The sequence below is a fragment of the Cucumis melo genome, chromosome 6 (assembly GCF_025177605.1).
Source record: "Cucumis melo cultivar AY chromosome 6, USDA_Cmelo_AY_1.0, whole genome shotgun sequence".
NCBI lineage: Eukaryota > Viridiplantae > Streptophyta > Magnoliopsida > Cucurbitales > Cucurbitaceae > Cucumis > Cucumis melo.
The window spans coordinates 1,022,401-1,038,818 of NC_066862.1; the positions used below are offsets into that span (position 1 = coordinate 1,022,401).

Here is a 16,418-nt window from a genome sequence, read left to right on the forward strand (position 1 = left end):
GAACATGGAACATACCCCTTACAAACGATAAGATTGTGTGTTTTTAAATTCAAAGGTTATATTTTATTGATAGGCAACGTGAATAGAATTCAAATAACATATCTAAATATGTCAACAAAATAGTAGTTTGATAACGACTAACTCACTCACGAACAAATTCTTTCAATAAATAATGTTAAGAATTGAGGTTGTACTAAAAACGTTAAAAACCATATTGTAGATTTGTTTTTTCAATTCAATTATATGGTGTTTGAAGGTTTAGAAACGTTTTGGTTATGTGATGGTAGAAAGGAAATGAGAAATCCGAGTGAGGAATAGGGAGAGGAGTAGCTAAGAATGTACTTTAAAGGGGAGGGGGACAAAGGAGGCACCTTGGCAATGGAGATTTGATTTAGTGTAAGGTTCCCTAAAATAGGAGAGTTGGTTAGAAAATGCCACAACAAAATGTGGCGCCAAAAACTGTATTTTCCCCTGCAATTCAATCGCCTCTAACCTCCATTTCTGACACACCCTTCATTCATTCCATTCCCAATTCCCCTCGATCTAACCCTTCTAACCATTTCAACAAAAACCAACATTATTCCTCTCTCTCGCTCATTTTCTTCTTTTATCTCTTCCTTCCCTTCCATGGCACCCTTATTTTCTCCATCCATCAACCCATTCTTCTTCTGACAAAGGTAAAGGTAATTCTTTCCTTTTCATCATTCTGTATCCTGTCTCTGTCTCTTTTTTCTCCCCTTCATTTATTGCCTGTTTGCTTTTCTTTTTTTGTTCTAGGATTCAATTGCTTAAATTTCTCAAATGGGGTTTGGTTGATTTACATTTTTGTTTTTCCTTTCACATGCTTCTTGTTTGGGGTAATCTGGGTTTCTCAGACCCCTAATGAATCTGGGTTTTCTTTTTTTTTTTTTTTTTTTACTTCTGTTTGTAATTTTATCTTGGGGTCCTATATCTCTGTAACGTTTCCGAGTACATCAGAGCAGTTCGGGGGCAGCAATGAAGAGGCCCCCAGAGCTTTTCTGGCTATGATGGCCCACACTCTGAGAAAATAACCTTGCATAAGATGACCCAGAATTTCTGATGCTTATAATAAAATAGTTGAAGATAAGATAATCTCAGCTTTTGAGAGATAGCCGGTTAAATCTGAGTAAGGCTTGTAAATATCGTAAAGGACAAAAGAACTAAACTGAGATAGATGCCATGGGAGAACGCAAAATCATTAACCTGATGTTTTGTTATGCGATTTTAGTGTTTGAGGTTGTGATCCTATCTGGGTTATATGCAAAGTAGAAAATGACTATCGTTTTTTACCCTGTATTTGTATATGAATTTACCTTTATTATCTAGTATGGCTTTTGTGAAGATTCTGGAGTGCGAAGGATTCGTCACTAACTCTGACATTTGACATTGGTTTTTTTTTTTTTTTTTTTTTGGCTGATTCTAGTTGTAATCAAGCTGGGAATTCAACGATTACTGGATTACGCAAGGGAATTTGGGCATTGATCCGGTTCGTATAATTGCTCTACAGAGATGGGATATTTTAAGACACTATAAGCTCGATTTCAAGTCTTGTTGCAAAGCAAGCTAATCTATATAACACAAGGAGCAATATTGAACACCATTTCTGATGATTTCAATCATTATAGGCTTTAGAAAGATTCTCAACTGGGCAATTTTGTTTAATACCACAATCCCTGTGCTTGACCAAGGACTTCTGTTTCGTTATTATTTGGACTGCTTATGTGTGATTAGTGAATCATATCAAAGTTTCTGTTGCAATTGTTTGTCCTTGAATTAGATTTCTCTGTTGCAGTGCAGGGTCGTTAATGGCAATGGGGAGAGGGGAACTCTCACCACAGGACTTCAAAGCCACTAAAAATAATTGGATTCAATATACAAAGAAGAACAATATACGACTTCCTCAAGGCTCATATACTGACTTCGAGTGGAAAGACTATTGTCCTGCAGTGTTCAGGTTCTCCTCCCTCAAAAACTTAGTAGCTATTTTAAGATGGGGGGAAAAGACTAATGGAATTGTTTCAAACTGGCTTTGTTTTAAACACTTTTTTTTTTCTTTTTGGAAAAGGGGAAAGTAGTCATTAGTTTCGTTGGAAGCAACTAATCAAGGTTTTCTTGTGAAAAAATATAAACCAAAACCCAGAAGAGCTATCTATATTTTGTGAACCCATCCCCTTAACGATTTTTACAAGACCCAGCAATCTTAAAGCTAGACGAACTTGAACTCTGACAGTTTCTATTTTCTGTTCCTTTTTGATTCAGAAACATACTAGAGCTAGAAAAAATAGACTATGCTGACTATATGTTGTCTGTTTGTGGTGATGAGACCCTAAGAGAGGTTTCTTCGCCGGGAAGAATTGGCAATGTGATATTTCTGTCAAATGACGACCGATTCGTGATTAAAACTCTGCGAAAATCTGAAGTGAAGGTAAGATTATCCCCATGCTTATTCAAGAATGACTGCTTGCTTTACAGATAAATAGAATTCAAGTTTCCTAACCAGAAATTTTTACCTGAAAAAGCTGCTTTTCCCCCCGAAACTTTCTACTCTATATATATTGAATTAGAGCGTGCATTGAGACCTTATTTTAGCTCACACCTTGATCTCAGGTTCTCAGGGAGATGCTTCCAAAGTACTATCGACATCTTAAAAAACATGGGTTTTCTTTGTTGACTACGTTATATGGACTTCACGTAGTGAGGCCAATTGGAGGTATTAAGGTGAAAATTTCGGTAACCTTAGTATCTTATTGTTTTGAAAACTTTACTCCTAAAAATGTGTGTGTATATATATAACGTAAAGTTCTTACTAGCAATTAAGGGTCATCCTAAAATTACTAATCAACGATTCTAGAATCCCTGTTCTTTAATATGCGTTTCTCTCCTCTTACAATGTATTGGAGGTTTGTCTGTGTTTGGGTCCTGTCTCATGAGCTTGTGCTCTTACTGTATATGTAGGAAAACAAAGATAAGCACCTCTGCTATATGACCTCATAGAATGGCTGTTTCTAAGCTTTGATGAAGAGTTTCATCTTGAAGAATGCAATTCATAAACTGTATAGAGATTACGTGTGTTATTTTCAATATTCTGAAAGATCCTATTTCCAAAAGCTCTAAGCTTTCATTTGAACTAAAGCATAATGTGATACTTTCTGAATGATTATTGAGAGTAAATGGAGAATTGAGAACGTGGCTTTGATTACTCTTTTTTAGATGAATTTTATGCTTGTTTAATTGGTTTATGTTTCCACAGGTTTATTTTGCAGTCATGTCAAATGTATTGCAATCAGATTTGCACTTGCATAGGCGATATGATCTCAAAGGGTCGTCAAGAGGTCGAAATTTCAATAAAGTGATAGTCCATGAGGAGATAGTATATAAGGATATAGATCTTGATTTCTATTTTTACCTGGAACCATCACTCCGTAACAAGATATTGTCGTAAGTTCATTGCTCCAACGCTTTCTAAAATGCTTTAGGATGATTTCTCATCTTCATAAAAATTCATCCGGAAGAAGTCGGCTTTCGCTGTGGAAAGCTATCTTCTCAACACTTTTCTATCATTTGACTGCGGCATAGTTTTAAGAGTGTTCTTGTTTCACTTTTGTTTTTCTTTTCAGGCAACTCAAGTATGATTGCGAGTTTTTGGAGGCTGAGGGCATCATGGACTACAGTCTTTTGCTTGGTGTACATATAGATGCCTCCTCGCGTCAAGGTATTTCTCTCCCCTATCTATCAGACGTTTGTTCAATTCAATTCACATACTAATATTTGAACTCCTTTTTTCCTTTTTCTTTGTGACATCTGCATCTGAAGTAACTCTAGATTACTAAATTTATATCAGTGATCGTAACATACACTTGTTATATAAGGCAGTCTGAGTTCTGCTAAATCATCATTTGTGTAGCATACTCTGAAAGAAAAAGTTGTATACCAAACATGACTTTTCAGGGTTCCATTCAGGCTTATTAGACAGGAGAAACTCTGTTTCAGGAACGAGGACCGGTCCAGTTCATGATAATGCAGACTTGACTGTCGCTGACATTCTTAAACATAATGGCAGGTATCCACCATCAATCTTTGGTTCTTCAGATCATTCTGAACTCTATTTAATAGTAAAAACCAGCTTGTTTCTATTAATATGACCTATTTGGTGAATGTGAACACAACAGCTGAACTGAATTTTAGCCAGAACGGTAAATTATGAAAAAAAATACAGTATTTTAACTGACAAATGTGTTGCATACTTTGGTATCAGGTTTGGTGCAAAGCTTCCTGCTAGTGCAGTCAGGACGCCAAGGAACGAAATGGGGATTGTTTCATCACCAAGCAGGGTCAGGGTGCCAGAGTGCTACAATGTATTGCTATACTTTGGAATAATAGACATTTTCCAGAACTATAATGTTATAAAGCGGCTCGAGCATGCTTACAAATCGATACAGTATGATTCAAAGTCAATCTCAGCCGTGAATCCCAAAGTGTATTCTTCTCGCTTCCAGGATTTTCTTGCCAAAGTATTTCTAGCAAGAGAATCAAATAAAAACTGGTGAGTCTCTTTACCATTGTTCATTTACTTGTTCAAAAGGAAACTGGACAATTCATATTCATTCTTAAACAGTGGCTTTGGGAATCAACATCCATCTTATGTGATCATTTACAGGAATTTTGAGTATTGATCCATATCAAGTCAAGTCAACCCAGTGGGGGAGAAATCAACAATAAGTTATGTTTGTTCCTTACCCACATCATGATTTGCAAGTCATAATGTATAGGAAGGCATCGAGGGTCAGTTAGGAGAAGAGATTGTTAGCAGAGACAAATACATTGCAGCTGAATATGATAAAGTTGGAGCTCCATTGTTTCAGGAAGACTCAGAGAGGTTATTAGAAATTGCTCAGGCGTTATCTTTTGATTCATACTAGAGTTATAGTAAAACATTTAAACTGTATGTGTTGTTTGCCTGAGATTTCTTAACTCTATGGCTCTATTGGCCTTGTTTTGAATTCATTCTATGAGGAAGTATATTTATGACACGAGGAGCAAATGAATTGGATGAAATATGAACTGAAAAAAAAATCATAGAAGAAGGAAGTCAGAGAAGGAGAAAAACCCCATTTGTTCTTTATAAGGGAAAAAATCAAGCAGCAGTGGGAAATGTGAAAACCAGTGCTCACTTTTTCAACTTTCTGTAACCACGTTTGAATCTGTTTCTTAGTAATACTGCTTGATCAAAACTAGCTGTTTCTACACAAAATAAAATTCTAACCGTTGCAAAAAAAGGCTTCTCCAGAAATGGAAATTTGTAAATAAGGTGCCTTTCTGCCTTCTACCCCACCATTGACTCTGTAATTTCCATAAAACACACAGATCCGAGATCTCTCTCATTTCTCTGTTTCTTTCTTTCTTTCTGTTTCTCTTTTAAAGAGAAGATCCATATACCAGATTCGCCTTGCCCGTCTCCATTAATAGTTAACACCGCTTCATTCTCTTCCTTCTCTATATAAAGGGTGTTTCTGTGTGAGTTTATATGCATTGCCTCCACCGCTTGAGACGAAGGCGGAGGGTGAGACAGGGCAGCGATGGAGCTCCCTTTGATTCAAAGAGAGGGTGGGAGGAAGGTGAAAGGAAGTGCTGCGAGTTCATGAATACCTGTGGGGTGCCGCTCTGCCTCCATGGCGGCCGCACCTTCCAAAGGTTTGCATGCGCTCGGAGCTGTTCTTACCTTCTCTTTTCCTTTATTGGATTGAAGGGAGCTCCTCTTAATAACCCTCTCTTCTCTTTTCTCTTCTTCTTCTTATCTATCATTTTTTATTGTTTGCATGTAAATTTACTCTAATGTTTCTTTTGAATTTGTTAAATTAAGTAATGCTGGAAAAATTATTGAAAAACCCAATCTTTTATGGTAGATTTATTACCCTACTCCAAATTTGTAAAGATTGATGATGATTTCTTTTTGTTTTATAACGATTATTAAAAGTCGTTACGATTTGTATCGATCGATAGTGTCTTGTATAATAAAGAGTAGAGGGCAATCAAATTTTAATGAACGTCAATCATTTTGTCGGTCAATCACCATACGTGTCTTCATATAATTTATTGCTTCTCTTTTGTTTGCTCTTTGAAATTATCGTAATGGTTGGACGGTTCGAAAACGTTAAATGTTATTGTTGATTTTCAAAATAAATTCAACAAAGAGGAGTATAATTTACAAAAGATCTTATTCTATAGATCTTAAATGTACTCATTTAATTGTTTCTCTTTAATAACAAATTATTGTTGATAGCTTTTGTTGATGTTTTAATTTCTTTTTTTTTTTTTTATAGCGAATGAGAAGTTTGGTCAAAATGTATGTGAACACTTCTCTTTAAACAATCAATTATGTAGGTTGATGTGAAGATTGTCATGAAAGAGGCTTTACGGTTAGCTCTTTTTGGTGGAGGTGCGATGATACCGTCACACCAATGGATGGAGTCATGGAGATGGTAACTTCATTGGGCAAAGATTCAAGCTTTGTTTTGGTTACTGGATAGCAAGTTTTCCTCACTTGATCTATTGGCTTGACGAAGATGATGCAAATATTTTATTTCTAGCCAACTCTATTGTATATAGATAGTAGCATATGTACCATGAAAAGATCTTTTCTAATATGAAAATTATGAACTCAACAATTAAATTTCCATTTAGCTATCATTTGATTATATTTTTAATAACATGCAAAAGAAAAATAGTTGGTTTGAGAGACGAGAATCAAATTTGTGAGATAAAAAGAGAGGAAGAGGGTCTTTCGGAGAATTAAATGTGGAGATCTGAACATCCATCATCTGTAATCAAAATTGTCACAATTGTAATGATTTTCTGTTGCAAGTGGAATGAGATTCTACTTACTAAAAATTGATGTAACTGTAACGAGGGAGAGAGGTCTTACCTGAGAGTCAAATATGGAGATTCAAACATTTGTCATTTGTAATCAAAATTGTCTCGATTGTAATGAACCCTAATTGTAAATGGAACGAGATTCTACTTACTAAAAATTGATGTAACTGCAACGTGCATGTGTGCATTTTTGTTTTACACGTATCATTTGTAATTATACTCAGTTGCAAAGAGAATGAGATTCTACTTACTAAAAATTGATGCAACTGTAGTTTGCATGTGTGCATGTGCATTTGCCAGTGAAAATTAAGAAAATACATAATTTAAAAAAGTAATATAATAATTCAAATTTCAATTTAGATAACAACTTTTTAAACAAAAAAAATAAAAGAAAGACACAATTTTCTCATAAAAATATTAATCAAACGACAATTTTCAAACTAAATCTATTGCTATGTTATGTTACTTAATAAGATGATATTATTTGATATTGATATAGAGTTGATATTGCTACTAACATCGACGTTGGTACTAATTACTAATATCGATAACGATATAGATTACAAATCATATAGTTGTAGATAAAATTGATATATGATGGAGAGTTCGTAAAAAAAGAAAAAAAGAAAAAGAAAAAGATAGATGTGGGTCCACATAATAATCAAAAGATGGAAGAACAATAATCAAATCTTATATTATTCATAGAACAATGGACATCATTGATATTTACACCAAAACAAGAAGTTTGGAATCATTATGGGCTTAGATTGGGCCTAGCCTGCATGAGTATGACCCAGATCGTACCAATGGACTTGGGCTCAGCCATCATGAGTTTGGGCCTCACGGACCATCTATCAGCTTGAAGTAAAAAAGAGTCTTAGTGTGGGGGAGGGAACGGGAGAAGTGTGTTAGGGACAGGTCATTGAGAAATTGATAAATTGATAAATCCAATCCACCTTTAGGGTGGGAAGTTGTTAGGGGCGCCCTCCCTCCCTCCCTCTTATTCCCAAGTAACCAAACAAATTGCTAACGAACCATTTTGTTAAACTTTCTTCTTCTTCTTCTTCTTCTTCTTCAAAGGGCGCCTCGTTACCGCTTTTACTTCTTCTGCTTCTCTCTCTCTGAAAACAATTCTCCCTCTCTCTCCCCCAACGCTTCTCAATTGCTAAGGCCTCAATCCAATCCTCACTATCCTCCTTCAAACTGAAATGTAGCGTATTTCCATTTTTTTTGGCCTTCCAATTCTTTTTTGTTTGATTCTGTAGATTTAGGGTTTTTTTTCTCTCTCTCTTTCTGTTGGTTTTTGGGGGTTCAGTGGGGGGGTGGGAGAAAGATGAAGGATTTGAACTCTGATATTTTTGACCCCACCGCCGGGATGGATTCTGATTATTCTCGTGCCTCTTGCGCTTCATCATCCGACGCCGATTTTGGTTTCGCTTTTAACGATAGTAATTTCTCTGATCGTTTGTTACGGATTGAGATTATGGGGGAACCGCCCGAGTCCCGTCCCGATTCCGTTGGATGTACTAGCATCCTCGATTGGGCCAGACGGAAGAGAAGAAGAGAGGATTGCAAGAAGGATAACGGTAAAAATCTTTCCTTTTCATTTTTCTCTTTTGATTTCCCTCCCATGGAATTGCCTCCGTTTGCTCGTTCGTATTCATGAAAAAGAGAAAATCTGGAGTCATTGAAGTCTTCAATTTATTATTTGGGAAATGATGATATATTAGCTCCCCCAGGGGGGTGGCGTCGGAGGAGATAATAAGGAAGTGAAATTTCATGATGATCGGGGGAAAAGACGATGGGGAACCTATGGTTGCTAGTTGTTAATGTCATTTTATTGAAATTATGAGAACTTACGACGCTGGATTTTACATTTTGACGGGTGTGTATGATAGAGAAAGGCTGCCACAGCAAATGAATGATATACATCGTCAACGAATGATTTTATAACTTCTTCATTATATGATTTTCACATACAATGAACCTAAATAATTTGAGTTTTCATAATGTTATGTCTGTTTTCATTATATGAAAATGAAACTATTGTTTGCCTCATAGTAATTGCTCTGGTTTGTTTTTCTGTTGTTTTGATAGAACTGGCCTGTGATCAAGCAAGTTTCTTTATTGAGCTTGTTTTGCTCTGTAGACGTCAGACGTACTATTAGTTTTATATTACATTGTCATTAATTGGACGTGGATATTGTTGAATTGCACTGTAATTTCAATTATTGTTGTATAACATGGTCTTTTATGCGTATTCCCTATGCATTTGGTTCCTTTTCTTGTTCAAACTTTGTTTTCTTTATAATCAACTTTGTTTGCAGTTGTTGATCTAAACGGATGCCCCGAGGAGCAAGTTTTAAATGGAAGCCAACCCGATATGGACGACGCCATACCTTGTGACAATTTAGACGATGAACCTGCTCAAATGATCGAAGAGTTACATTCAGGTATAGACAATCCAGCTGAGGAGGCCAACTTATTGCTGTTATTTTGGTCTCTTAAGTGCAAATATGTTCTCTTGAATTTTTTTTCTTTCGAAACCGCATGTTTCAAATCCTTGTGTATGTGTGTTAAGTGTTTATCAAAGTTTTTTTGTATTATGTAACTTACTTGGTCAGGATCATCGGAGTTGACAGGCAATATAAAATCATTAGATTACAAGAATAAGACGTCTTCAAATTTTCATGTACTGCAGGTGACGAAGCTGCAAATGGCGACGAATCAAGCTGGGGGATGGATTGCTCGACTGTTATTAAAGTTAAAACACTGCACATCAGCTCCCCAATTTTGGCTGCCAAAAGTCCTTTTTTCTATAAGGTAAAAGCAAATATGTATTTACACGATTCAAAATATGTAGTTTCCTTCTGCTGTTATATTTTTGTAGTGACTGTCTTCTATAATTTCTTCTCTCTATAATTTCTTCTCTTATCTAAGAAATAATTTCCTGTCTAGCTGTTCTCTAACGGGATGAGGGAGTCTGAACAGCGGAATGTGACCTTACGAATTACTGCCTCAGGTAAACATACAAATTTTTACCATCTTTTGTCTCTATATCCTTTTATTTGTTACAGGCCAGTGACCACACTGTTTATAATTTGTCTTTTTATTCCTTCAATCAAACAGAGGAAGCTGCACTAATGGAGTTGCTGAATTTTATGTATAGTAATACCCTATCTTGTAGCACTGCTTCGGCTTTGCTCGATGTGCTTATGGCTGCAGACAAATTTGAAGTTGCTTCATGCATGAGATATTGCAGCAGACTTTTGCGAAACTTGCCCATGACACCTGAGTCTGCATTGCTGTATCTAGAGCTCCCATCCAGTGTCTTAATGGCTGAAGCAGTCCAACCTTTGACCGATGCAGCAAAGCAGTATCTTGCTGTTCGCTACAAGGACATTACCAAGCAAGTTTTCTGATTCTTTCCACTTATACCTAGTCTTCTAATTTTTCATTATTTTTTATTCCCCAACCTTTGTCTGTGGTGGTGGTGGTGTGGTGGAGGGTTGGGTGGAATGGGACCTGCTGCCACATTGTTCCCTTTAGAAGAAAACATATATTTCTCGACATAATTGTAACTGTGGAAAAATTTCAACTACATTCCAATGTTAGTAGTATGTGGTTGTTAGGATTAGCATACCATCTAAGAAGAAAACTTATCATATTGCAATATCAAGAGAACTTACCATAGAACATAGCCCTTCGAGAGGGCTATCTCTCTCCCAAAGTCCAACAATGGAAACTCTCCCCAAAATTAACCACACCCTTAGAACACTAAATCACCCTTAGAACACTAAATCACCCTTATTTATAACCAAGATCCTTTACCTAATTATCACAATGCACCTTACTAGTATCATAATAATCTTACATACGTACCCCTAACTTGTTCTCTCAAATGGTAGTGCTAATTTTGGACCTTTAATCTCCCCTTTTGTTTTTAAAAGTTTGATGAATGGAATTGAATATTCCAATTATTTGCATCTTGATTTCGTGGTTAGTGCAGTGTTTTCTTCAACTAATACTTTGTCCTCTTTTTTGGGTCTTTTAAATACTTCCAAGTTTTGGTGGTCCCACCTCACTAAGAAAGTTGGTCTTAGTTTGCAAGAGAATTGCCCTAAATTCACTTAGATTTTTGTTATGAACCTAGTTAGGTGGACAACTAATCACCTGCAAAATAACAAACATACTCCCAAAACAGAGGATCTGCTTCCATGTTCGAATGCACTGTTGATATTGAGATTTCTTAAATCTCCAGTGACGATATAAACAGCAATTATGCAATTTCAACAAGTTTAGCTTAGAAAAACGTTTGTTTCGTGAATTTTGAAACTAATTGTTAGAATTTGGTATTTTACCAGGTTCCAGGAGGAGGTTATGGCATTGCCTCTTGCAGGAGTGGAAGCAATACTTTCCAGTGACGATCTTCAAGTTGCATCAGAGGATGCAGTATACGACTTCATCCTGAAGTGGGCTAGAACACAGTATCCAAAGTTGGAGGAGAGACGAGAAGTGTTAGGGGCTAGACTTGCTCGTTATATTCGATTCCCCTTTATGACATGTCGAAAGCTTAAGAAAGTTCTGACTTGCAATGACTTTGATCATGATGTTGCTTGCAAACTTGTGCTTGAGGCCCTTTTTTTTAAGGCAGAGGCTCCTCACCGGCAGAGAATTTTAGCTGCTGATGAGGCATCTACCTCAAACCGCCGCTTCTTTATCGAGAGAGCTTATAAATATCGTCCAGTCAAGGTTGTTGAGTTCGATCGTCCTCGGCAGCAGTGTGTGGTATACCTGGACCTAAAGCGGGAAGAGTGCGCAAATTTGTTTCCGTCGGGTAGAGTGTATTCTCAGGCATTCCACTTGGGTGGACAAGGTTTTTTTCTTTCGGCTCACTGCAACATGGATCAGCAAAGCTCATTCCATTGTTTTGGGCTTTTCTTGGGAATGCAGGAAAAAGGATCAGTATCTTTTGCAGTTGACTATGAATTTGCTGCAAGATCAAAGCCAACGGAGGAGTTCGTAAGCAAATATAAGGGCAATTACACGTTCACTGGAGGCAAGGCAGTTGGGTATAGAAACTTGTTTGCAATACCATGGACTTCTTTCATGGCGGAAGACAGTCACTACTTTATTAATGGAGTCCTCCATCTTAGAGCTGAACTTACCATCAGGAGCTGAACTTTCATTGACCACGATAAGTTTGATTTGTTTTGTTTCTAAAAAGTATCCAAGGGCTGTGTGGTCTAGGTGTGTCTAACCATCTAATCTTTTGTATGGGTTTCTTTTCCCCTTTTGACATCGTTCCCTCTTCTCGACGAAGGCGATGTAATAGTAAAGCTGTTTTTATTAGTGATACTTGAGTGGATCTCAAGTATTTTATACCAAAATCTCTCGGGATATTGCTTTACTTTTCTTCTCCATACTTAACCATCAACGTTTGTAACCTGGACTTGTGGCATCCTTAGATCTTTGAAATGTATTTGGTAGCCTTAGAAACTTGATTGATCTATTGATATTGTGATTATTATTATTATTGCTATTTGTTATTACTACTATATATATATATATATAGCATGTTCACTTCATCTTCATGATTTGAACGGTGGTTGACTTTGACATGCCTAATTTCATTCATTGTATTTGTATGCATTATTAATTATTAATAAAATATTGTAAAAAATTGGTCTGATTTTTATTTTGTCCCTTAGATTTTAAGATGTCACGTCGTTTTCAGTCTAGATTTTAGTTTTATTTTAGTCTTCCAAAATATTACAATTTTACTCCTGTTTTTTCAACTTTGTTTCAATTTAATTTTTGTAATTCGATTTTTTTCATTTTAACTTTAATTCTTTACTAAGTATTCACTTACAGAATACTTACATTTAAAGTAGTTATTCACAAAGTAAAATTTAATTAATTATAATTTGTTTAATTATTTTAAATTCATTAACATACATTAATAATAAAACATGAAAAATAATGAAAAATTGGGATAAAAATGTCAATATTGAAAATTGGAAACCAAATTAAAATAAAACTTAACTGTCAATAGTAAAATGTTGACATTTTTAGTTCAATGAAGCCTTAATTTACTAGTGGAAAAAAAGTCCAAAATGAAAAGATGTTGCTCGCCCATCAAGAATCTTGTCATCAATTATCCTTTTTTCTTCTTTTTTCCTGGCGTTTCTCTCCATCAGCTCCTTTTCTCTTGGTGTTGCCTTTCTAAATCAGTGATAAACAGAGATGTCTACGAGGTAGGGTGAAGACAGGGATTCCACTCCCCGCCCTCTGTCCCATTCCCACAAATTTCTCGTAGTGAAATGTTCTCTGCTTTTGTTTTTTGTTGTTTTGATAAATAAGTATAAATATATATGTGTGTGTATGTATATATGTATATATCTATATTTATAGATGCATATATGTATATGTAAATATGTGAAAATAATTTTCTTTCTCAACAGGGGAAAAAGGTGTTAAATTTGACAAAAGAAACCTGTGGAATTGAAAATATCACAAACCCCATCGAAATCAATCCAAAAACAGAAAACCAACCCCCAAAAATAGTGATAAATAATAATGATAACGGTAAAGGAAGAATGTTGCTCCAAGCATTTTCTTGAAAAAGCCTTGAAGTTACAATCTTGAAAAATTCAGGAGACCTTATTGTTACCACACATCCTACTACTTCGTGGCTCTTCTTTTAAAGAAATGCAACCACGAGCTTTGGTTTTCAGATTCTAACTGCTACGAACTCTTCTTATCCAACCTGCAAGCTTCATCCACTTGTAATCTAATGCAAACAAAGAAAAACAAGAAAGAAACAACAATAATAATCAATGTGATTGCACCATAGGAAATCTCATCAGTTATCAGCTCCTAACGAGCAAATAATTTTATGTCTCTAGATTCCCAGAGTGAAATATTAGGGGACAGAATAAACCAATGCAAATGAAGATGAACCATCAGACAAGAAAGGTTTAGTATATCATATACTACGAACATGACAATGTATAACCATGAAATCTAGAAAGCATTCGCATTTTTATGAACAATGTGGTAAAATGTACTATATTCTCTTAGTTTGACTATTGGATATATCGGGAATATTTTCTCCACACGGTGATAATCAAAGGCACTATAAAATGTCAAATTGTATGATTCTTTTAGATGTGACGCCAGTTGACCGTGGGAACCTTTGGAAGTCTCAGAGCTGAGCAAAGTGCCTGTTTTCCGAGTGGTTTTCTGATATTTGACCAGATAAAACCAACAAAAATTGAACGAGTAGCTATGAGGAAGACAATGAAGATTCTCTTGAACCGCCAGAGCTTCCTCCTTTAGCTTAAGGAGATAGCGTCATAATGGGACCTTAGTAATTGTTTAACTTTGAAGCAAATGGTAGGAAGCAAAGGAAAAGATATAAGTCAGATTATACTTCTACATGAGTTCCCAAAAACATGAACAGTAGTGGAATTCATAAAACATGACTTTGCGTTCCTTACAATGGCTCGCCCGATTCAGCTTGAGCTATTCCATACCAAGATCTTGACGGAACAAGGTTGGATTTATTTAGAAGACAATTTGGTTCCTTAGCCAGGTAATTCATAAAACATGTCTTTCGAGTTTTGACAATGAACCCCTTTCAACTTCAGCTAACCAAGATCTTGGGTTACAGGGTTTTATCCAGAAGATAAACTGGTTCCTTAGCCAGGAAATGGAAAAATCCTCCTAATAATGGAAAAAATGCACATTAAATTTACCAATATGAATGTGAAAAGCACAAGTCAGCAATTCCTCAGTTGAGAAGGTAGAAGCCTCCCCTCAAATCTATATTAAATCCTGAATGTTGTTTCCTAAACCGGTAAAGAGTCCAATTTTGTAATTGTATTAGACCAAAACAGGAAATTTTGAGACAAAAGATAACCACCAAAATGAATACTGCTTTTCTTTTCCATAGCTAGCTCATCACTAAGGTCAGATAAGTTTTCGACTCAACCGTTCAAATTATGATTCAACATATTGATATTGCCTATACTTGAGCAATGCAGTCTCCGAAAATATCACTACAACTGGAATAAAAATACCAATCTACTGGATAAGTTTGGGGAAATTAAATTAGAACACAAGCAAAAGAAATTTCTGACCTCTTTGATCATCTAAGTTTCTCTTTTGCGCTACTCCTCTTTGCTGCTTCATCGATCTTTTCCATATACCCTTCGATTGGAGGCGTCAAAGTCGCCATGAACCTGTCTGCGGGGAACGGGGTCATATCTGGAACCAAAGCAGCAGCTTTCAAATGATCTGGTAATGCTTCAATAGCTTCCTTCTTCATCTTCAACAGCGTCGATTCAGCTGCCCGTCTTGCACGATGTTGCCTCATCAACACCCGACTGTATTCCTTCGCAAGTCGCCGCCCATCTTCCACTGTCAACTCATACTTCGGAATCTTATCCGCGTCGACTACACCTAGCGAAATCAAATCCAAACCCGGAGTTCCAATAATCGACGGAGAATCAGAAATCCCCAATTTCGATTTATCCATCTTCATCATCTCAATCTCGCGTTGCCGCTCTTTGCTCATGAGCCCAAGCTTCTCTCGCTCGGCCTCGCGTTCTCTTTCTTTAGCTTTCAAGAACCGCAGAGGAGTAGGAGCATTTAGGCATTGATCATAGAGCTTTTCCTCTTCAGGAGAGATTTTCTTTCCTCCACCACTATCACCACCTTTGGAAGCGGCTCCACCCTTTTTAACGGTAATTTTGGAGCGCTTCAGCGGTTGGCCAGCTTTGATCTTCGATTTGCCTTTGGCAGTACCACTCACCCAGCATCTTTGAAGCAATTGGTGGGCGCTGGAATCCGCAGATAGGGAGAGAGATTTGAATTTCGTGAAACGGATCATGTCTCAAAGCTCGGAGCTAAAACCCCTTACTCACCACCTTCACCATCAAATAGGGTTTTTCTTGACGAAGGTTCACCACAGCCCACCGCCCGAAATTAACACCATTTCGGGCTCCGGGTAGCATTTTTATTTTAATAAATAAGTTGTTAAATAATAGATCATCAATTAATCCTATAAAAAAAATACGTCAATTTTTCAAAAAAAATATATCATGAATTTTATTACATTTTTAAAAAAATGTCTTTTTATAATTTATGAACATACCAATAAATAATTTTTTGGATTAAAGGATTGCCCCTTTTTAATTTAGATTACATTATATTTTTTATTGTAACATGTTATAATTTCCTTAAATATAAAATTAATGTAGTAAGTAATGGAGGAAAATGTTAAAATAAAAGGAACATAGTGACTTTTTAAAATTCATATGTTTTTATTCCTTTTCTTCCTATAATTCTCTCTACAATAAATACACACAAAGACACTACCCATGTTTAAAGAAAAAGGGTTCGTTTTTTTTTTTTTTTTTTTCCCTTTTGGAGGATATAGACAAAATCTTTTAGATAGTAATATGATTTAAACCTGAACTTTAATCCTCTATTGTTTCTTTCCATTTGATTGAACCTTGCTG

General features: G+C 36.1%; 3 protein-coding genes and 1 non-coding gene across 17 annotated transcripts; 3 read left to right on the forward strand and 1 right to left on the reverse strand.

The window, feature by feature from the left end:
- The first annotated feature begins 287 nt into the window (after nt 1-287).
- LOC103483211 (phosphatidylinositol 4-phosphate 5-kinase 10) lies at nt 288-6,695 on the forward strand. 13 transcript variants are annotated; one of them, XR_007821548.1, is made up of 11 exons: nt 294-683; nt 1,445-1,507; nt 1,814-1,975; nt 2,281-2,446; nt 2,629-2,739; nt 3,272-3,459; nt 3,639-3,733; nt 3,970-4,081; nt 4,277-4,564; nt 4,679-4,897; nt 6,403-6,695. XR_007821548.1 is itself a non-coding variant. In XM_008439721.3 (10 exons), the coding sequence occupies exons 3-10, from the start codon at nt 1,827-1,829 to the stop codon at nt 4,692-4,694; spliced, it is 1,083 nt and encodes a 360-aa protein (XP_008437943.1). In that variant the 5' UTR covers nt 288-677; nt 1,445-1,507; nt 1,814-1,826; the 3' UTR covers nt 4,695-5,051. The 13 variants fall into 13 exon arrangements, 10 of the variants coding, with proteins under 10 accessions (XP_008437943.1, XP_008437942.1, XP_016899099.1 ...); XR_007821546.1 differs by having other exon boundaries at nt 294-677; XR_007821547.1 differs by lacking the exon at nt 6,403-6,695 and adding an exon at nt 6,342-6,360 and having other exon boundaries at nt 294-677.
- On the forward strand, nt 5,595-5,786 carry MIR159B (microRNA MIR159b). Its single transcript, NR_120784.1, has one exon. It is a non-coding gene; the product is annotated as a microRNA MIR159b (primary transcript).
- A 1,166-nt stretch (nt 6,696-7,861) lies between the features above and the next one.
- Nucleotides 7,862-12,427, forward strand: LOC103483213 (BTB/POZ domain-containing protein POB1-like). Its single transcript, XM_008439722.3, has 6 exons — nt 7,862-8,477; nt 9,219-9,344; nt 9,593-9,714; nt 9,850-9,913; nt 10,021-10,300; nt 11,256-12,427. The coding sequence occupies exons 1-6, from the start codon at nt 8,225-8,227 to the stop codon at nt 12,070-12,072; spliced, it is 1,662 nt and encodes a 553-aa protein (XP_008437944.1). The 5' UTR covers nt 7,862-8,224; the 3' UTR covers nt 12,073-12,427.
- A 945-nt stretch (nt 12,428-13,372) lies between these two features.
- LOC103483214 (uncharacterized) lies at nt 13,373-15,927 on the reverse strand. 2 transcript variants are annotated; one of them, XM_008439723.3, is made up of 2 exons: nt 15,036-15,927; nt 13,373-13,684 (listed from the first exon to the last, which is right to left on the reverse strand). In XM_008439723.3, exon 1 carries the CDS (start codon nt 15,785-15,787, stop codon nt 15,044-15,046), a length of 744 nt encoding a protein of 247 aa, XP_008437945.2. In that variant the 5' UTR covers nt 15,788-15,927; the 3' UTR covers nt 13,373-13,684; nt 15,036-15,043. The 2 variants fall into 2 exon arrangements, with proteins under 2 accessions (XP_008437945.2, XP_050941825.1); XM_051085868.1 differs by lacking the exon at nt 13,373-13,684 and adding an exon at nt 14,288-14,619 and having other exon boundaries at nt 15,036-15,921.
- Between the last annotated feature and the right edge of the window lie 491 nt (nt 15,928-16,418).